The sequence below is a fragment of the Hippopotamus amphibius genome, chromosome 4 (assembly GCF_030028045.1).
Source record: "Hippopotamus amphibius kiboko isolate mHipAmp2 chromosome 4, mHipAmp2.hap2, whole genome shotgun sequence".
Lineage (NCBI taxonomy): Eukaryota > Metazoa > Chordata > Mammalia > Artiodactyla > Hippopotamidae > Hippopotamus > Hippopotamus amphibius.
In genome coordinates, this window is record NC_080189.1 from 98,581,179 (window position 1) to 98,603,655 (window position 22,477).

Here is a 22,477-nt window from a genome sequence, read left to right on the forward strand (position 1 = left end):
TGCGCGCGCGAGCCCGGCGTCTTGACAGTTGCCCACGCGCCTGAGGCGGGGCTCCAGCAGGCCCTCGCCCCTCGCGCTCCGCGATTGGTTCCAGCTGGGGCGGCCTGGGCCCGCTAGGCGCAGGGAGGGCGGGGCTGCGCGGGAGGTCAGTGGCTCCCTGCCGCGCCGGCAGCTGCGGCGCGAGGGGAGGCCGAGTGCGGGTGGTTGGGCGTGCGTGGCCGGCGGGCACGCGCGTGCGCGCGCGGCCGCCGAGGTCCCCGGGGAGGCAGGGGAGGGGCGGACGCCGACCCGCACGCGCCGCCCGGCCGCTGGCGGCGCGCGGGAGGGCGGGGGGGGGGGGCGGTGCGTGTGTGCGTGCGTGCGTGTGTGTTTGTGTGTGGAACTCTGGTGCGGAGCGCCGGCTGCCCGTCCCCGGGTGCGAGTGCCCCACTGTCTTCCACACCCTCCTTTCGTCCCCCCTCCTTCCCTCCCACCCTCCCGCGGCCGCACGCCGAGCGACAGCCCGGGGGAGCAGGTGTGGGGGGCGGGCGGGGTCGCGCGAGACAAAAGGGGCGCGGGGGTCAGCCCGCCATGGCCTCCCGGAGCCTGGGGGGCCTGGGGGGCCTGGGTGGCAGCCGCGGCGGGGGCGGCGGCGGCAAGAAGAGCCTGAGCGCCCGCAACGCCGCGGTGGAGAGGAGGAACCTGATCACGGTGTGCAGGTACGGCGCGGCCCGCCGCTCGGGGAGAGGTAGGAGGCCGTCGGCGCCGCGGGCCGAGGGCTGGGGAGGGCGCGAGCCCCTGCGGGTCCCGGAGACAACCGGCTCGCGTCCCCGTCGCTGTCGCGCCCGCGGGCGTGTCCGCGGCCCGGAGCGTCCTGTCAGCCACGGGTCTGGGCACCGCCGAGGCCCCGGACTTCCCGTCAGTTTCAAGTGCGGGGAGCAGCTGGAGGGTAGGGCTTGGGGCGGGGCTGAGGGAGGATTTGTTTTGAATGTGCAATCTGGTGTCTGAGGAAAAGAGGAGGGCAGGGAAGAGGAGCTCTTCCATTTAGTGCACGTTCAGCTGTCAGGCAGCTTTTAGTAAAGTCATCGTTACTGTGATTGTTTGCTGTGTTGCCTCAAAATCGGAGTGCATTTTGCTTCTGTTGTGGCTTGATTACATATATATTCTCATGTCGTGCCACAAATGTTGAGTGCCTACTACATGCTAGACGTGTGTGTGTGCGCGTCCATGTCCTCTCCACTCTGAATTGCAGTGTTAGTGCTGTTTCTGCCGTTGACACCAAGAGTAGGACTGTGGAGGACACCTAGGCAGCGATTTATTTCAAGATCTGCCTTTCTTTAATCGTTTTCTAACTGCAGTTGTGTATTCCCTTACTTTAGAAAATGTAGAAACGTAAGAGGAATAATCACTTTCAACCAGCCTAGTATTCAGAAATAACTGATTTTTAACAAGCTGACGTTTTAAGTCTTGTTTCTGGGTATTAAAAAAAAATTGAAGTCCTAAGCATTCATTTCTTAGGAACTTCTTTAAACCATTAAGCATTTGTAAAATTACTTTGTTTCATCAAACCCCTCCTCATCAGCCATCAAAAATCCTGTAAGAATGAGAGAATGATGAGACCTTTTCCTCCTTTGCAATTTAGATCTGTATTTTTTTCTTTTCCTTGTGTAAAAATGTGTCTAGCATCTTAAGTGGAATATAGATATTTATACTAAGACATTCAATAACTTTGAGTGTTTTTTTTTTTTTACCTTGGACTATTACAGATGTTTGCTCATCTAGCAATGGCATAACTGACTTTTGCCTAACTGACTTTTATGGCACTTGGAATTATAAATAGTAAAATATTAATATGGAATTTGTTGAATTTACCATTTATGCTGTCTAGGATGCAACCTTTTGAGGAAAAGGGGTTGTATGAATTTTTTTCTTAATCTAAACAATTTTTTTAAAGTTTTGTAAATAGAATAGTAAGCAAGGCTAATTTTCTTACCTTTACTTTACATGCATTAAAAATAATTATTTTTTAAAAGAAGATGTTCTCAAGCAGACCCCAACATATACAGTGATTCTTGGGGTGATGTATTTCATAGAAGCTCCTTAAGTGTTAAACTTCACAGGGCAGCAACCATGTTTGCGTTCTGCTCAGTTTTCTTTTCTCTTTCATTCTTCCTACTATAGTACGTGACAGTAAATATTTATCATAGGATTAAATTCAGTGGAGGGTAACATTTTTTGTTTGGGGGAGTTTTGTTATGTACTAGTGGCAGCTGAAGTGATTTTGAGTGTTTGCAACGTGATGTTAATTAACCAAATATTTCAACCTGGAACTTTAAACACCAGGGCTGACATAAATTTCTCTGAATCAGTGTGGCAATCTTTGAAATGGTGGATGTTGAAGATTTGTAAAACACAGTAGATGGTAAGAGGTTTTATGCTCTACTCATTTTTTAAGACAGTAAAAACCGCTGAGGAAAAAAATTCAGTGGAGGGTATTATTCCTTTTGCATCTCCATTTTTGTCATGGCATCAGAAGCAGTTCAGGAGAAAGGGACTTATATCTCAACCTTAAGTAACATATTATGTTTAAGAAATTTCAGTCACAGCATACTGATTTGTGTGGACAGTTGTCTGGGCTAGCTGTATTTTTGTTATGTTTATTTGTCTAATTATTCTTTTTTTATATATAAATTTATTTACTTATTTATTTATTGGCTGCACTGGGTCTTTGTTGCTGTGCAGGCTTTCTCTAGTTGCGGCGAGTGGAAGCTACTCTTCCTTGTGGTGCGTGGGCTTCTCATTTCCATGGCTTCTCTTGTGGAGCACAGGCTCTAGGTGCATGGGCTTCAGTAGTTGTGGCACGTGGGCTTAATAGTTGTGGCTCTCAGGCTCTAGAGTGCAGGCTCAGTAGTTTTCATGAATGGACTTAGTTGCTCTGGGGCATGTGGGATCTTCCAGGACCAGGGATCCAGCCTGTTTCCCTTGCATTGGTAGGCGGATTCTTAACCACTGCACCACCAGGGAAGCTCTGCCTAATTATTCTTTTCTACTCTGAATTGAGTATACCTGCTGACTTTAGTTACAGTTTACACTTAAATTTAGTATTGTAGCTGAAATATGTTTCAATTTCTGGCTTAGATTTCCTCTTGTGTATTTATTTATGTGGATAATATTACTAACACTGTTCTTCATGTCCAGTTAGTTGATTGTGCATATAAATTATTATCCTTGTCTGGTAATGGGGTCTATTTGATAGGCTTTGTCTAAAAGGCTTTTACTTTTTGGAAAAAAGTCACTGAAGGCCATTTGGATGTTTTAAGTATCCCCACCTCAAATTCAGCAAAATGAAAAAATCAGTATTTGTGCATCTGTCCCTTTTCACTTTCAGAGTTACGAAACCCTGGGTATCTCACCCATGTCTCTTAATGAATGTATTTTTACATTTGTATGTAGCAGATCAGACATGATTTGGTATTTAAGTTGGGAAGAAGCTGGTTTAGTGGAAATATAATTGAGTTCTAAGTTTACTTTGTCATTAATTAATTGTGTGTCCTTTAACAAGCCTGTTTTCTAGTTTTCTCATCTGTAAAATAATCTTGGACTAGATCGTTGGTAATCTTCAATGACAGCCCTGAAACTAATAGCCTTCAAGCTCATTGCGTTCATATTTGGATTTAAATTTCTCCAAACATGAGCAGGGTAATGGTAGACAAATGTTTAAAGGTAGCTAGATGAGGCATGTGCGTTTTTCTCTGTAAACAAAAACATTTTGAACTTTGCCTTCCATATTTTGACTCTCTACTGATATTCTGGAAAAATGGAACAGTATAGAAAGCCAAACCAAACCCAAAGAAACTCCCCCCACCTCCTGACTATCATTGTAGTATATTTATTAATACTTATACAGTAATGATTTTCATTACCCCTTAAACAATTTAGGTATACTGTACTCTCAGTTTAGGTTTACAACCTTTACTATGTAACTATACAACTTTTTCTGTTTAAAAACGCCTATATAAGGACAATATTGTTATAGCTTGAACTTTGGAAGTGAGTTATTTGGTTAGGTAAGATAGTCAGGAATTGAATTTTGGTTCATTGTGATTGTATATGTAATTATTTCATCAGTTATAGTCTTCATCAACATTTATATATTATAAACTAAAAACACTAAGTACTCATCTCAGCAAATAAGTACTCTTTTATTGTTTTTCACAGATTGTGATGGAGAGAAAGTAGGTCATTCGAGGTCTCTAAATGTTCCACACTCAACTCAAAAATATTCATAGACTGACTTTAGTTCTGTGTACCAATGAGTATTTTCCCTGCGTATTCTCTACTATTTAGAAAAATTAAATTGTTAAAGTCCTTCAGGATTTTTTAACCTGCATTTTTCATGCATAGAAAATCAGGTACTAGTCATTTTTCCTATCATTTTTAAGCTTCACAGGTTATTGAAAAACTTACATATTCCTTTGATTTTAATTGTGTGACAAGAACTAAAATATAAATTTGCTCTCTGGAGGTTAATATCAGTTTATGAAAAATAAATAAGATAAACACTTAAATATATATGTATAAATATTTTAAAATAACATTTGTTAAACTTTTAAACTAATACTTTAAGAGAAACTCCCCACACAAAGTCATAACCTTCCTGTCTTGTGGCTGGAAAGGACTAATGAGAGAGTGAAGGAGGCAGCGTGGTGAGCTAAGCACAGTGGAGACCAAGGATAATTTTCAAAATTACTTTTAATAACACATACATAGTTCTTAGTTTTCTATAGGTCAAGATATTATTTCATAACTTGAACGTCAATTCAAATGACAGTAACACCTCATTTTCTCAGTGTATTTGGGAAATGAAATGCTCATATTTTTCATGTAACTAATGTTTGAGTTAAACTTAGAATTCTCCTGTCAACTGCAGTGCTTTATTCATCATTTATTGTGGAGTGCGATCTTCTGTATAACTGAAGCTTATAAATTAAGTGTTCAGATTTAAAGTACAATAAAGAATATTTTAAACATTTTGGATGAACTGCTTTTAGAAAAGGATTATACATTTCCCTACCTTATTGAAAAAGACTCTACGTAGTATAATATAATCCTTATCAATGACTTTACTCTGGATCTGTTTCTGTGAATATACTCTGTGCAGTGGCTGCCCTCGGAGACTCTTGAGGTACATAGAGCTGTTTGCTACTTGGCCCCAAAAGATTGTGTGTTTGGAATTCTTTGTCTGTTTTTGCATTTACTGTCTCTTCCTACCAAGTTTGCTGTTATTTCTTGCAATTCTGCCTGTTTCTACCAGCTTTTTTCTTTGTGCTCTCATCCTGACTTGCTCATAATTGGCTGTGAACTAGGAAAGCAGATAAGTAAATTTATCTGGTGTAAAAAAAAAAAAAAAAGTCACCAAGAGGCCTGAGTTCAGTGAGTGAGCTTTAGCAGTCTGAACTTCTTAATGTTCTGGTTGCTGAATAATCAGGAAAAAAATGACCTATTCCTATGCTTGAACAGGGTGGAGGAAATGCAGATATGTGAAATGTTACGGAATATTACTGGTGGTATAATTCTCTAAGTAGCTTTAAGTTCAGTGACTTACTTTCCTTGTTACTATTTGCTCGAGAATGCCTTGTAAGACTGTTCATACCTTGCCTATCATGATTGTATTTTTGGCTAAAGCTCTTTTAGTCATGCTATACATAGTAGAACTTTGGGTTGGGGCTTTGAGCAACATTACCTATACAGTATTGCTTTGGAGAAGGTGCAATATCATTTCTACAGATTCTTAGAGCCTTAATAGTATGTATTCACAGTGGAGGTAAGATGATCATCTTAACTAGTCGAAGGTAGGCATCTCAGCATTCACAGAAGGTCATTATCTCTTCCCCTAGCTTAACTGGGTCCATATTCAACTGACAATAGAGAACAGCTGTCCCCTACACATTTATTACAGGGTATTATCTTAACTGCTGATTGATAACTGTCAGAACTCAGTTGAGCAATATGATGTTGGGGGGGAATATGTGAAGCTTATCCGCTGTTGTATTCAGTCTTACAGGTTTCTAAAATGTATCTCTAGATCAGTTCAGGTCGTCAGAGAGCAGCTAAGTATGTAGAATGCATTGCTTTACACTCTCCTATCCCCAGTTGCTTTTGCCCCTAGTGTGCATTGTTAAGATTCCATCAGCCTGCATTGAGGGTCAGCAGAAGCAATCAGAGGATCTTCTTGAAATTGTTGTCAAGAACATTGTTTATTGTGTCAGAAGTATCATCTTTTGTGAAGATTTTTGTGAGAAATATCTGTCTTTTTTTAGTGCCAAGAGTTGTAGCTTTAGGCAGTTGATTTATTTATATGTACTGGACATGAATGTATAACTGACAACTTCTCTTTTTCTCATACAGGTATTAGAAATCTTAGTGTTAAATCTGTGGCCAACCTCTAAAACACATGTAGGACATCATAGTGATGTATCAGTATTTAGCCTTATTTCTAGCTACACTTTGATTCCGTTTTTTCATATAAATTTTTATTGACTTATATGCATATAGAGAACTATACACAGCAGACAGGTGTATAGTGAATTTCTTTTGCAGAGAGGACACAACATAGTAACCAACACCCAGGTCAAGCAAAAGAGCATTACCCAAAGGAAACTAAATCATTATGTCAGAAAGGTATCTGCCCCGCATATTCATTGCAGCATTATTTGCAATAGTCAAGACATGGAAACAACCTAAGTGTCCATCAATTGATGAATGGATAAAGAAAATGCAGTATATATACACAATGGAAAATTATCCAGACATAAAAAAAAGGGGGAAATCCTGCCATTTGCCACAACATGGATAGACCTTGAGGGTATTATGCTAAGTGAAGGAAGTCAGAGAATGACAGATACTGTATGATCTCACTTATATGTGGAATCTTAAAAAAATCATAGATAAAGAGAACAGATTGGTGGTTGCCAGAGGCAGGCAGTGGGAGGTTAGCAAAAGGGTGAATGAATGAAGGTGGTCAAAAGGTACAAACTTCCAGTTTTAAGATAAAGAAGTTCTGGGGATATGATAATAATAATAATAAAAGAGAACATTACCCAAATCCCCAGAAACCTCTTCCTTGCCTTCTTTCAGTTACTACCCCTATGAAAGGTAACCATTCTCCTAGCTTTCAACACTGTTTAGTTTTACCTCTTGTTGAGTTTGAAATGAATGGAATAATACAGGATGTTCGTTTTTCTGTTTAGCTGATTTTGCTTAGCCTTGTGTTGTTGAGATTCATCCTTTTTGTTGCACATGGCTGTAGTTTGTTAATTTTCGTTACTGCATCTTTTTCCATTGTATGAATATACCACAATTTATCCATTATGCCTAATGGACATTCAAGTTGTTTTCACTTTTGACTATTACTAATTGAATATTCATGAATATGTATTTTGGAGGCTGTATGTACATATTTCTGTCAGAGATATACCTATGAGTGGAGTTCCTGGGTTATATGGCATGCAGATGTTCAGCTTCGGTGGATATAATAGTTTTTCCAAAGGCGTGGTACCAGTCTGCAGAGTAGTGAGCAGTGTACAGTTGGCCCTTGAATGGTGCAGGGGTTAGGGGTGCTGACCCTCAGCACAGTCAAAAATCTGCATAGAACTTCACAGCAGGCCCTCTGTGTTGGCAGTTCTGCATTCTCAGATTCTACCAACCACTAATTGCATAGCACTGTATTTAGTGGAAAAAAAAAAAATCTGTGTAAAAGTGGACTTGTGCAGTTCAAACCCATGTTGTTCAAAGGTCAACTGCATAAGAATTGCAGTTGCTCTACACCCTCACCAACACTTGAAATTTTGTATTTCCCTGATGTCTATTTGAAGTTAAGCACCTTTCCTTAAGTCTGTTGGCCATTTGGAGAGGCTCTTTTGTGAAGTGCCAGTTCAAGTCGTTTATTATCTGGAACGTCTGACTTTTTGTTTGTCTGATGTATAGTTCTTTGTATATTCTGTGTGGGCCTTTCGCTGGATATATGTAATGCAAGTATCTTTTCCCGTTTGGTGGCTTGATTTTTCATTCTCTTTGTATTGTGTTTTGACGAACAGAAGTTCGTTAATTGTGAAGTAGTCCATAAATTTCCCATGGTTTGTGCTTATTGTGACCTCCTTAAGAAATTGGTCTGCTCCAAAGTAATGAAAATATTCTTGTCTTCTTCTAAAAGATTTATTGTTTTGCTTTTCTACGTTTATATCAGCAATCTACCTGTACTTTATTTAAGTATTTACCTTAGGAAAATCAGTTTGACCCAGTTCCATTTATTAAAAAGACCATGCTTTCCCCACTACACTCAGATGTCACATTTATCATAAGTCATGTGACTGGATCATTTGTCTGCTTCTGGACTCCCTCTTCTGTTCCATTAGTCTGTTTGTCTATCCTTGAGCCAATATCGTACTGGCTTAATAACTATAACTTTATAATATGTCTTGATACTTAGTAATTTAAGTTTTCCAGCTTTGTCGTTCAAGATTGTCCCCTTTTCTTGGGCTTTGCAAACTAGATTTTAGACTCAGCTTGTCAATTTCCATTAAAAAATCTGCTGGAGGGCTTCCTAGGTGGCGCAGTGGTTAAGAATCCACCTGCCAATGCAGGGGACACGGGTTTGATCCCTGCTCCAGGAAGATCCCACATGCCTCGGAGCAGCTAAGCCCGTGCGCCACAACTATTGAGCCTGTGCTCTAGAGCCTGTGAGCCACAACTATTGAGCCTATGTGCTGCAACTGCTGAAGCCCACGCACCTAGAGCCTGTGCTCCGCAACAAGAGAAGCCATGGCAATGAGGAGCCCACGCACCACAATGAAGAGTAGCCCCCACTCACCGCAACTGAAGAAAGCCCGTGCACGGCAAAAAAAGACCCAACACAACCAATAAAATAGACAGATAAATAAATAAATAAATTTATTTAAAAAATCTGGGATTTTTATTAAGATTGCACTTAATCTATAAATCAGTTTTGAGAATTGTCATCTTTATAAGACTTAAATGCAATCCGTGAATATACTATATCCATCCCTTAAGCATTCAACTATTCTGAAATTTTTCTCAAAGATGTTTTGTAGTTTTGAATATATAGATATTATATCTCTTTTTAGATTTGTTCATCCGTATTTGACGTCTGTATTATTTTAATAGACCGTTTAAAAACTTTTTCATGTTCTTTTTTGCTGATATATATAGACATAGAATTTACCTTTTAAAATATTGATCTTATAATCTAGCAATTTTACCAGATTTATTTATTAATTCTAATAGATTTTTCTGCAGGTTTTTGTTCATTTGTTTTAGCATTCTGAGTACATTGTCATGTCTTGTGCCTGTTTTATTTCTTCCCATTTTAAACTTTATGGCTTTTCTTTTTTGTCTTACTGTACTGGCTAGGACCACAGTATTGCAGAAAGCATTAACAGTTTTACCTTTAAGTAGAACATTTGCAGTAGGTTTTTCTTAGTTCGCTTCTAGATTGCTGAAGAATTGCTGTAGATAGCTGAGACTTTTTATCATAAGTGGATTCTGAATACTCTATTATCAAATACTTTTTCTGTCTATCAAGATGAACATATGATTTCTCCCCTTTTTTCTTTTATGTAATGAATTACATTGATTGACTTTTTAGTGCTAAACTACCCTGGAATAAAAAAACTGTTGTGCTGTATTATCTTTTTTTACATATATTTACATTCAGTGAGTTATTTTGTTTGGGATTTTTGCATATTTTTTCATGAAAGTGATTTGTCTGTGATTGTTCTTTCTTATAGTGTCCTTGTCTAGACTTGTTAAGATTATGTGACCTTAGAAAACAAATTGGGAAATGTTCTTTTCTGTTATGTAGAAGAATTTGTGTAAGATTAATGTTATTTCTTTCTTAAACTTTTGAAAGAATTCACCAGGGAAGAAATCTGAACCGCAAATTGTCTTTGTGGGAAGTCTTTTAGTAACAGATTCAATTTATTTAATAGATACTGAACAATTGAGATTTCCTGTTTCTTCTTTTATCAGTTTCAGCGGGTTCTTCAAGGAATACACCCATCTCATGTATGTTATCAAATGTAAACTTAAAATTTTTCTTAATGTCCTCTTAATATCTTTTTATTGTTTAAAAAGCTGTAGTCATTTTCCGTTTTTCTCTCCTGATGTTGGTAATCTCTGTTTTTCCCATGTTTTGTTTTTCTTACTAGGAGTATATAAATTTTATTCATACCTTCAGAGAACCAGCCTTCGGCTTTATTTATTTAGGCTGCATTGGGTCTTTGGTGTTGCACACAGGCTTTCTCTAGCTGTGGCAAGCAGGGGCTACTCTTAGTTGCGGTGCATGGTCTTCTCAGTGCAGTGGCTTCTCTTGTTGAGGAGCACGGGCTGTGGGTGCGTGATCTTCAGTAGTTGTGGCTCACGGGCTTAGTTGCTCCGTGGCATGTGAGATCTTCCTGGACCAGGGATTGAAGCCGTGTCCCCTGCATTGGCAGATGGATTCTTAACCACTGCGGCACTAGGGAAGTCCTCCTTGTTGATTATTGATGATAGTTATAATATTGATGGCAGTGGATAGTTACCCCACACCTTGGTAAAGACTACTGGCAATAATAATATATTACAAGGAATCCTGTAAATTTGGTATGAAGTAGTGGAAAGAATTCTGTCTTACAATTTGGATACTTATATTCTTTTAAAAAATATTACTCTTATGAATGACTGTAACTTTTCTGAACCCCTTCTAGTTTTGAAATGTGACGATTCTATATGCTTTTATGTACTTTAGTTATTTTCAGGTATAATTCCATGTAAAGGGATATAACAGTATAGATAAGAAAATCTGGTTTTTGTGAAATGAATTTTTTTCTGAAGCATATTTGTTAAATGGTTAGGTTTACATAAGCTTTCTGTAAAGAGATGGGAATACATTTTTTTTTCCTACTCAGTTACTCTGCATATATGTGAATACATCTGTGTATATTACTAATGCAGTGCCTAAATGTTAAATATGAATTTTCACTTTTTAAATGGTTTCTTCCCACTAAAGAGTGTAGATTTTTAACAAAGTAAATTTTTCTGGCCTGCAACAAATTTCTTTTTTATTATTGAAGTATAGTTGACTTACAATATCATGGTAGTTTCAGGTGTACAGCACAGTGATTCAGATATATATATATATATTTAGGTATATATGTCTACATCTATCTATGTATAGATATATACATATTCCTTTTCAGATTGTTTTCCCTTATAGGCTTTTACAAAATATTGAGCATAGTTCCTTGTGCTGTACAGTAGGTCCTTGTTGGTTATCTATTTTATATATATTAGTGTGTATATATTAATCCCAAAGTCCTAACTTATCACCCCCCACCCCACCCCCTTTCCTCTTTATGTAACCATAAGTTTGTTTTCTATGTCTGTGAGTCTCTTTCTGTTTTGTAAATAAGTTCATTTGTATCATTTTTTTTAACATTTCACATATAAACAATACCATATGATATTTATCTTTCTGTCTGGCTTACTTCCTTTAGTATGATAATCTCTAGGTCCATCCGTGTTGCTGCAAATGGCATTATTTCATTCTTTTTTTATGGCTGAGTAATATTCCATTGTATATATATACATCTTCTTTATCCATCTGTTGATGGACATTTTGGTTTGCTTCCATGTCTTAACTATTGTAAACAGTGCTGCTGTGAACATTGGGGTGCATGTATCTTTTCAAATTATGGTTTTCTGAGGATATATGCTCAGGAATGGGATTGCAGGATCATATGGTAGCTCTATCTTTAGTTTCTGAAGGAAAACTAATTTTACTTTTGATTTTATTGTCACATATTTTGCTTTTAATTATTTGTTGTTAAATTAGGTTACAAACTTATGAGGTGTGGAAGGAATTAATATGGATGTAATGAAGATTTTTTAAACATAGTTTTGGTAACCATCTCCTCTTTCTTGGTATGTTTCCAAAGGGAGAATGGTAGTTCCTGCTTTAAGCTTGATGGTTTTAGTCACAATCATTTTTTTTTATCTCTAAGCTAACAGAAATCTCCTTTGGACATTAAAGGTGGGAAAGAGAATCTTTTAGGCCAGAGACATTTCAAAAACCGTGCTTAATTGAAAGTCCCTTTTATGTAAATTTTTGACTTTTTAATTCTTATGTAAAAACTGTTACTTAGACTTGATTTGGTATTTTTAGACATTCATCAGATTGTCATTTCATTATTTTAAAATCAGTCCTTTTCAGGAAATAGATGACTAATATTAATGTCATCATTATCAGGAAATAGCTCAACATCTGTGTGATATTTTTTAGATGTCTTGAAATTCTTTTTACAGATTTGTTTTTTATAGCATGTCTTATTAGTTAATGTGTTATGGAGGAAAAGATTCTCACTATTCTGACATAATGGAACTAGCCACATATGATTCTAGAGAAGTAAACGTTAGGTGGGAAGATTCGGCCAGCTAGAAGTATAATATGGACTCTAAGGAACTAATTTGCCTTCTGAAGTTTTGATTTGTGTTGACAGGAGGAGAGTAGGCTATAAATGATAAAGCAATGCAGGGAAACATTTTTCTTCATTATTAACCTTGTTATAATAGGAATTATTTAAAAGGCTTTCTCACCCTTAAAATATCTTTGTGCTTGGAAATAACAGAAATTGTGTCTAATGGTATGCTTTGGGGTATTTGCACTTTGCTTTTGTTTTAGTTTTTAGCCAGATATTGAGTTACAAGTAATATAGTGCTCCGAGATTCACCATTTTAGGTTTTTGTCATGCAGATAGTGTCTTCTGTGGGAGATGGCGTACTAATAGCATGATAGAAAGACTCATATTTTATTGACTACTGATTGATCTTTACATGGCTCTTGATGCTACGAAAATATATGTGTTACTCTCCATGGCTTTTCCTTCCTATTACATTTACAAAGAAGAACATTTGTTAGGTAATGTTGTGTTATTCCTGGGGGACAATAGTGGCTAAAATCTTATCAGGCTGTTACAGGTGGAAATTGAGTTCTATCCTAGCTCTTTTTGATGAAATAAGTACTCTATTATTTTTATCTTTAAATATAATTTTCAGTTCATTTCACCTATGTGCTTACTATCTTAGATGGCATACTTTTTTGAAGTGGTAGATTACTCCTACCTTGAGTGTGATTGCAGAGTCATATTTCCCATTCCATCTATTAAAGATTAGAGAGAAGCATTCAGAAGTTTTCTTCGTTTTAGGTCAAAGGTAGAGACTGTGTGTATGGTTTTAGTTTATACATTTCAGGAACACTTAGCATTTCATTCTCTTATGGAATAAGAACATTATACTTATTTATTCTTATTAAAAGTTTGCTGAAGATTGGCAGCACTTTTCTAGGGTATTGTCAATGAAAAGGGCATAGGAATCAAAAATAAGTTTTCAAGTCCCTCCTTGCTCATGCATTACATCTAGTATTTATCTAACTTGACTATTAGGTACAAGAGACCAGCTTCGTCAGAGTTACTTCCTAGTTGTTCTTTGTCTTTCTCTCTTTTACATAATGACTCCTCCATGGAGCCCCAGTTGCTGTTGTAGATAGCACTCTGTAGTTGAACATTAATCTTTCTCAGACTTTCTTAGTTAGGGTTATTTGTGAACCAGAAAGACTGAAAATTATTTGAGTAACTATTTTCTCAAGCATATATAATTACTACCATTCTAGTTGCATTGTTATTTCATTATATACAAAGAATGCCATAGGGTAGTGGTTCTTAAAGTGTGCTCCTGGACTCAGACCCTTTGGAGGTCTGAAATGTCAATAATATTTTCTTAACAAGTCTAGGATATTATTTGCTTTTTTGTTCCCATTTTTAAGCAAGCATACAGTGTTTTCCAGAGACTACATGCTGTGTGATATTAGAATAGCTTGAATGCAGAAACAGATGTGAGAATCTAGTTATCTTCTATTAAACACAACATTAAAGATATTTGCAGATTTAAATAATATTGTTGCCACTTTTTTGTTTTAGAGAATATAGTTTTAATAAAATATTTATGCTAACATGTAATGGGTTTATTTGTAATTAATCAGTAAGGCAGTCTTCACTTTGCACAGTTCCAGTTAGCACTAATTTTAGTTACTACAGTTCAGTTAAATAATACCAGTCTGACAACAACATGGTTCCAGTTTGATTACCACTGTATATCAACTGTGAGTAATTGCATAAAATAAAATTTTGCTGGTAGCTCTTTAGTCCACAGATGACTGTGTAAATAGCACATGCACATCATGGTTAGTGACCAGTCACATCACTTTCTTCAGAGTCTGTCTAGGATTGGTCACTATACATCTGTTACTAGTTCATACACAAAAATCAAAACCTGCACTTGTGTTGCTTCCATGTCTCCTGTTTGTAAACCCACGTTATTTTATTTTATTTATTTATTTTTTGTTTCCTGTTTTTTTTTTTCTAAGCTCTTTATTGGAAAGTAACTGCTTTACACTTTTGTACCAGTTTTTGAGGGACACCAAAGTCAACCAGCTGTATTTATACACATATCCCTATATTCGCTCCCTCCTGTGACTCCACCCCCCTCCCCGTCCAGGCCCTTTAAGGTATTACCCATCATCGAGTTGATCTCCCTTTGTTATACAGCAACTTCCCACTATCTATCTCTTTTATAGTTGGTAGTGTAAATATGTCTATGCTACTCTCTCACTTCGTCCCAGCTTCCCCTTTGCCCCCCGGCCCCTCAACCTCATGTCCTCCAGTCCATTCTCTGTATCTGCATCCTTATTCTTGTCTTGTCACTGGCTTCATCAGTACCATTTTTTTTTTTTTTTTTTAGATTCCGTATATATGAGTTAGCATTCAATATTTGTTTTTCTCTTCCTGGCTTACTTCACTCTGTATGACAGACTCTAGGTCTATCCATGTTGTTACTTATAGCTCCGTTTCATTCCTTTTTATAGCTGAGTAATATTCCACTGTATATATGTGCCACATCTTCTTTATCCATTCATCTGTTGATGGGCATTTAGGTTGCTTCCATGTCCTGGCTATTGTAAATAGTGCTGCAATAAACATTACGGTACATGTTTCTTTTTGGATTATGGTTTTCTCTGGATATATGTCCAGTAGTCGGATTACTGGGTCATATGGTAGTTCCATTTTTAGTTTTTTAAGAAACCTCCAAACTGTTTTCCACAGTGGCTGTTCCAGCTTACATTCCCACCAACAGTGCAGGAGAGTTCCCTTTTCTCCACACCCTCTCCAACATTTGTTGTTTCCAGATTTTGTGATGATAGCTCTTCTGACCAGTGTGAGGTGATACCTCATTGTGGTTTTGACTTGCATTTCTCTAATGATTAGTGATGGTGAGCATCTTTTCATGTGTTTGTTGGCCATCTGTAGGTCTTCTTTGGAGAAATGTCTATTTAGGTCTTCCGCCCATTTGTGGATTGGGTTATTTGCTTTTTTGGTATTAAGCTGCATGAGCTGCTTGTATATTTTGGAGATTAGTCCTTTGTCCGTTGCTTCGTTGGCAAGTATTTTCTCCCATTCTGAGGGTTGTCTTCTTGTCTTGTTTATGGTTTCTTTTGCTGTGCAAAAGCTTTTAAGTTTCATGAGGTCCCATTTGTTTATTCTTGATTTTATTTCCCTGATTCTAGGAGGTGGGTCAAAAAGGATCTTGCTTTGATGTATGTCATAGAGTGTTCTGCCTCTCTTTTCCTCTCGGAGTTTTATAGTGTCTGGCCTTAGATTTAGGTCTTTAATCCATTTTGAGTTTATTTTTGTGTATGGTGTTAGGAAGTGTTCTAATGTCATTCTTTCACATGTAGCTGTCCAATTTTCCCAGCACCACCTATTGAAGAGGCTGTCTTTTTTCCATTATATATTTGTGCCTCCTTTGTCAAAGATAAGGTGCCCATGTGTGCTTGGGCTTACCTCTGAGTTCTCTATTCTGTTCCACATGTTATTTTATGAAAATGCATAATTGAAAGAGTGAATTGGCCAACAAAGATGAAACTGTGGCAAAAAAACAGAAAGTGCTGGAAGTGAAACTTGAATGGAACATAGATGGAGCCATAGAAGAAATAGTTGATCATGGGAATATTGATACTGCTGCTGTTCAAGAGAATTTAGATATTCAGCCAGAGGAAATTATTGAAGGCGAACATATTGATATAAGTGAGCAGCGTGGTTGTGACGAAAAGGGTGAAGATGTCTCAGAAGAAGTGATGCTGAAAAACCCCTTCACATTAGGGCCTCTCAGAGATTTTCACAGCTTTAAAAATGCAAAGGATAAAATGCTGGAAACTGATTGAAACTTAGAAAAGAATGTAACAATTTGCCCAGGCATAGAAAACATGCTCACTTGTATTTTGTTATACAATGAGGAGAAAGCAAGAACTGTTCAAATTACTCTAGATGAGTTTTTTTTTTTTTTTTTTTACAAGGAAGACACTTTAATTTTCAATATTGCTAATGTTTTAGATTACAGTGTACTAAAAAGATATGTTTGACTGTTTTTCTTTCCATTTCCCTGTACATAATAACTGGCAGTGAGAGAGTTTTTAGTATTTTGACAAAAATTTGTAAAGGGCACGGAATAATTGTAATTCTTTCCATTGATCATTGAGATCACTCTGCCTGGTTTCAGCTTGTACAGTCATTTTTACATGCAAAGGGAGGGCGAGGACTGCCTGTATTTTAAACATTACTCACTTCTAATATAGTAAAATTTTTTTGTATCATTATGCTGCATTTTTTAAGCTCTTTATTGGAATGTAATTGCTTTACACTCTTGTACCAGCTTATGAGGTACACCAAAGTCAGTCAGCTGTATTTATACACATATCCCCATATCCCCTCCCTCCCATGAAATATAGTAAATATTGATAGATATAACTCATATAAACAGATCTCTTTATATTTGCCTTTATACTTGTCTCCTATATTTTTTTGTCCTGATTGAATAACTATTGCCAATAAGCCTAAAACCCAAGGAACGGTTTGTACTCCTTTATCTCCCTCATAACTTATATTTCTAATTAATTAAACGACTCTCATCATTATCCCTTTCTCTTCATGCGCTGCTGATTGTCTCTACTTAGGCACTCACATATCAGCCTTTATAGGGTATGACTATAAAGAATGGTGTGGTTATAAAGGGATAGCATGAGGGAAATGCTGGGGGCAACAGAGCTGCCCTCAATCCTGATTTTGGTGGTGGTTACAAGAAGGTATACATGTTAAAAATTACAGGCTTTCTTTTTGTCTTGCTGTGACATTGGCCTTTCAACATTTCTTTGTTATTCCTTCAAAACAGACCTAAAAAAAAAAAAAAAAAAAAAAAAAAAAACCAGACCTTAGAAATAAACCAACAAGTACTTACAGAGTACATCGTCGTTCAAGGCGTTGTCCTACATGTTGAGGAAGATATAAACATGCGGAAGATATGTTTCTGCCCTGATGGAATTTATATTCTAATAAAATAGAGATAGACAACACAAATAATAGCTGTAAGATAAACTGTAATCGTCTCTTAAAGTAGATAGAGAGTGCTAGTTTGTGCTAGAAATATGTAGGAGGATAATTCTTCATTAAGAGATGGCATTTAAGCTGAGTCTTGGAAAATGCATTGGTATTTGGCAGTCAGAAATAGGGACAAAGGACGTTCTGAAGAGAAGGAAAAATAAAGTGCACTTTACAGAGTTATAAGTTTCTATTATAGCTCGTAAAAACTTGGGATCTACACTTCGTGAATAATCACATCCTATTTTATTCAATTTTGTGCTCCAGAACTCTTAAAAGCATTTTGGTCTGACCCTTAAATCTCTTACAAGTAGTATTACAGCTTTCAACTTAATAATTTAGGTCATTTTTTAAATTCTGACTTTAATGACTCTATGGAGAGTAAACTATTTCTAAGTCTTAATGTAGTCAACAGATAGTAAAAATATAAGTGAAAAGTCTATTTCTGTAAAATTTTCTATTTACGGAGTGAATTTGAGTAAATGGAGTTTTCAGAATATGTAATCTTATAAAGTATTTCTGTAATACTTCTCCAAATTGCTTTCCTCCAGTTTTTCCTGCTTAGATGAATGAATGAAGTCTACTTAAAAGCAATAATAATCTCTTTTTTTCTCATAGGTTTTCTGTGAAGACCCTGATTGATCGGTCCTGCTTCGAAACAATTGATGATTCTTCTCCTGAATTTAACAATTTTGCAGCTATTTTGGAACAGATTCTAAGTCACCGGCTGAAAGGTAACAGCGCTATTATTTATTCTCCCAACAGCTCTTTTATTAACAAGCTTGAAATTTTAGAAACCATACAGTCTAGTGTGATTTAGATAGCAGCCACGCAGCATCTTGAGAAACATAAAACTGGTTGTAGAAGGCCTAATCTTTTGGCTATATCCCTGTAAAGAATCTCTATTCTTGGATTTATACCCATTTCCAGGATGCATTAAAAATGTTGACTATATGTAGAGAACAAACATATGGACACCAAGTGGGGAAAGTGGGAGGAGTTGGGGGGAAATGAATTGGGAGAGTGGGATCACCATATATATTACTAATAAGAAAAAAATATAGCAAATTGTACACTTTAAATATATGCAGTTTATTTTACGTCAGTTGTATCTCAATAAAAGTTCTTTAAAAAATGTTGACTATATTAATTGCCACATATAAGAAGTAGAATCACTTTCTATATGTAATTAAAATAAAAGTTTAAATTAAAAGGTAGCCCATCTTAAAAGATTACTAGGTGGTATTTTAATCATTTTACGAAGAAGCATCCAGGCGTTGTTTGTTTGCTTATTCTTTTCTTCATTAAACTCGGAATCTTTGAAAATTTTTTAGCAGTAAGTTAAAAAAGAGCTGTGTAAAAGAGATGCTAGACTTTTAAAAAAAATTAGTAAATGTATTTACATCAGAAACATAAATCCCTCAAAATTTAACAGGGAAGATGGGAGCTGTGTTCTCTCCGAATTATAAAATATTTTAAAATTAAAAATATACATTTGTAAAATATAGCTGATAACAAGAGTAATAAATAATAATTTTATCACATTAATTCTGTTACCTGGTTTCCTAAAGGAAACTCGATCATTAGATGTTTTCACTTAAATTTTTATTATCTTTACAATCTTAATGATATAGTAGTTTCAAATAAGTATCTGCTTGGTAATATAATTTATGAGAATCTCAAATTTAATCTGAAGGTTAATTCTGTTTTGTGCTTTTTGGTGCTGAAAGCATCAGTTGAGCAGTCCTGTGGGCTTATAATAAACGGTTGGATTTAATTAAATGCGGAAACAAAATCTGAATTCATTCAGCCCTTTGCAGATTAAAATGGGATCCATAAAAATCACGGGTGCTTTTCTGTTAAAAGTTTGTTGTTCTGTACTTTTAAAGGGTTATTTATTTTTATTATTTTGCTGTTTTGTATTTTCTGAATTTTCTGCCATTAATGTGTTATCTTTTTTGATTTATTTTATTTATGTATTTATTTATTGGCTGCCTTGGGTCATCATTGCTGCGCACAGGCTTTCTCTAGTTGCGGGGAGCGAGGCCTACTCTTTGATGCAGTGCTTGGGCTTCTCATTGCGGTTGCTTCTCTTGTTGAGGAGCACAGGCTCTAGGGCGCACGGGCTTCAGTAATTGTGGCATGTGGGCTCAGTAGTTGTGGCTCTCAGACTCTAGAGCGCAGGCTCAGTAGTTGTGGCGCATGGGCTTAGTTGCTCCACAGCATGTGGGATCTTCCCCAACCAGGGACTGAACCCACGTCCCCTGCATTGGCAGGTGGATTCTTAACCACTGTGCCACCAGGGACGTCCCTATAGTGTTTTTTTTTGTTTGTTTGTTTTTTAATTTAATTTAATTTAATTTTATTTTTTCCTATAGTGTTTTTGAGTGTATCTCTTTGTGTATATTTTTTGGTGGTTGCTTTAGGTATTACATTATATATACATAACTTGTCACAGTTTGTTAGTGTCATCATTTTCCAGTCTGAAGTTTAAAAACCTTATCTTTCTTCATGGGCATTACTCTCCCCCATTTATAATTGTTTTAGATATTTCCCCTACATACATTTAGTACCACATTAGACAGCGTTATAATTTTTGTTTACACCATCAAGTTTAATTTAGAAATCTCAAGGGGAGAAGGCAAGTCTGTTGTTTCAGGTTGGTGTTTTGTCCAACACATAATCTGGGATAGACAAGGCAAAGAGACTCAACTGCTGTGTCATTTCTTGAGTTCCAAGGTCCCTCACCAGTCTTCTTTTTAGTCTCCACCTTCAGAATCTTCTTATGTTTGTTTTACATACATCCAGGGTTTTGTTTGTATTTAGCAGGAAGAGAGTGCATCTACTTTATCTTTTCTGGAACCGGACGTCTCCTTTAATTTTTTAATGTGAAGAATTGCGTCAATAGTTTTTTTTAATGTTACTTCATCCATATATCCTTGGGGAAAATCTAACTTGAACCTCACATATTGTTTTAATACACTTTGCAAGACTTAGGATTTAGTTTTGATTCTGAGTTTATGAGCAGAATTTGTTATTTTTCTGTTTGATACTTGTTTTGGTTTTTGTTATCAAGATTATATTCACCTCATTAAATAAATGAAGGTGTTTTATCTTTTATTATTCTTAGGAAGAATTTTGCGTATGCTTAGAATCATCTGTTAGGGAGAATTTGCCAATAAAAACTCAGGGTCAAGCGGGGTGGGGCGGTGTGTGTGCACAGGTGCACTTTAACGGCTGATTTACTTTAATGCTTATAGGTCTGTCTAGGTTGTTGATTTCTCTATTCTCTATTCTATTCTACAGTTGTCAGTTTCTTCTGTATCTTCTTAATTATTTAATCTCTAGTTAGTTACCATTTTTCCTTTCAGTGTGACACACCTAAAATAGATGAATTCAATTCAATGGTTTAAAAAAGTCAAAGCTCACTGAAGAGATCTAAGGATAAGTCACATATTCATCCTATGCTATTGTTAAAAGCTAAGATGCTGCATTTTAAAAAACCCACTCCCTGCCCTCATTGCCAGCCATTCCCCCTCCTCTGAAGGATATGTTATACAGTTGTTCCCCAGTGTCCGTGGAGAATTGGTTCCAGGACCCCCTGGATACCAAAATCCTCAGATGCCCAAGTCCCTTATATAAAACGGCGTAGCATTTGTGTGTAGCCTATGCACATCCTCCCATATAGTTTGAATCATCTCTAGATTACTTATAATAGCTAATACAATGTACATGCTATGTAGATAATTGGCAGCACCTGGCAAATTCAAGTTTTGCTTTTTGGAACTTTCTGGAATTAAAAAAATTTTTTTTGCATTCATGGTTGCTTGACTCCGTGGATTCAGAGGGCCACGTGCATTTAATTCAGGCTGCTGTTAAAGAATAAAACAAAACAGAACAAAACAAAACAAAAAATGAAACAAAAGCTCCCTTAATGAGTACCTGATATTATTTTCCACACAGATGTCCCCTTTTGCAGCCCTAATATTGATTATTAGTTATTTTTCTCTTTTTTCATGAGCACTATTACCAGAGATTTGTTAATTTGTTAATAAAGCCAAAAATTAGTCTTTCAAATAACTAATTTTTGGCTTTGTTGATTTTCAACCTTCTCTCCAAATACTGCTTTGACTACATTTACACTTTTAGATATATATTATTTTTACCAATATTCATTTTTAAGTAATTTCTGCTTTTCATTATTATTTCTTCTTTTGCTTATGTGTTATTTGGAAGTTTATTTTTAATGTTTTTGAAAACAGGAACTTTTAGCTATTCATTTTTACTTCTATGTTAATTGAATCATGGTCGGAGAATTTGGTCTGTATGGCTTATTTTTTGAATAAGTGGCCTAGTTTCTGATTAGTTTTAATAAATGTTCCATATTGAGAAGAATGTGTATCCTCTAATTGTTGATTATGTTTTTCAAATGCTAGTCACATTTTTCTGTTTGATCTGTTAATAACTGAGAAGTTTTAAACTATTTTATTATTCTGATGGGCTTATCAAGTTATTCTCATAGATATGTCTATTTTTGCTTTCTGTATTTTGAGTATTTTGATGCATTCAGTTTTAGGGTTTTGTAGATTCCCTTTTTTCTGTTTATTTTTCATTTTTTGGCTTTTTAAGAATTTCTGTGGGTTTTTTTCATGTGCCTCTATGTATAAAAGCGTATTTATTATATTTTTATCCAGCATTTCTAACTTTCTTTTTTGTTGGGAGGAAAGAAGATTTTCCTAAAATTTCATGTTTCCCACTCCAAACACCAAATTACTGTTGTTGCTAAAGAGAGTTCCAAAACTTGGTCTTTTCTTCTTTGAAAGTTATGGTTGCCCTTTGTTGTTGATTTCAGTGAACAGTTAAACTTTATGGTCAAAGTTTATAATGTTGAGATAAAACAAGTCTGGCACCAATAGTAAGTATTCATTAGTTCCTTTTAGATAGTATCCATTGTCGTG

General features: G+C 36.5%; 1 protein-coding gene across 4 annotated transcripts in view; it reads left to right on the forward strand.

Annotated features, from left to right (window-relative positions):
- Positions 1–392: 392 nt before the first annotated feature.
- Positions 393–22,477, forward strand: part of RUNDC3B (RUN domain containing 3B) — a 144,120-nt gene continuing 122,035 nt past the window's right edge. For 2 of the 4 annotated variants that reach the window (XM_057733680.1, XM_057733684.1), the window contains exons 1-2: positions 571–698; positions 18,138–18,253. In XM_057733680.1, coding sequence (XP_057589663.1) covers positions 571–698; positions 18,138–18,253 — 244 coding nt within the window. Of the gene's footprint in view, positions 699–18,137; positions 18,254–22,477 lie in introns of all 4 variants that reach the window. The other 2 variants (XM_057733682.1, XM_057733683.1) reach the window with 2 other exon arrangements.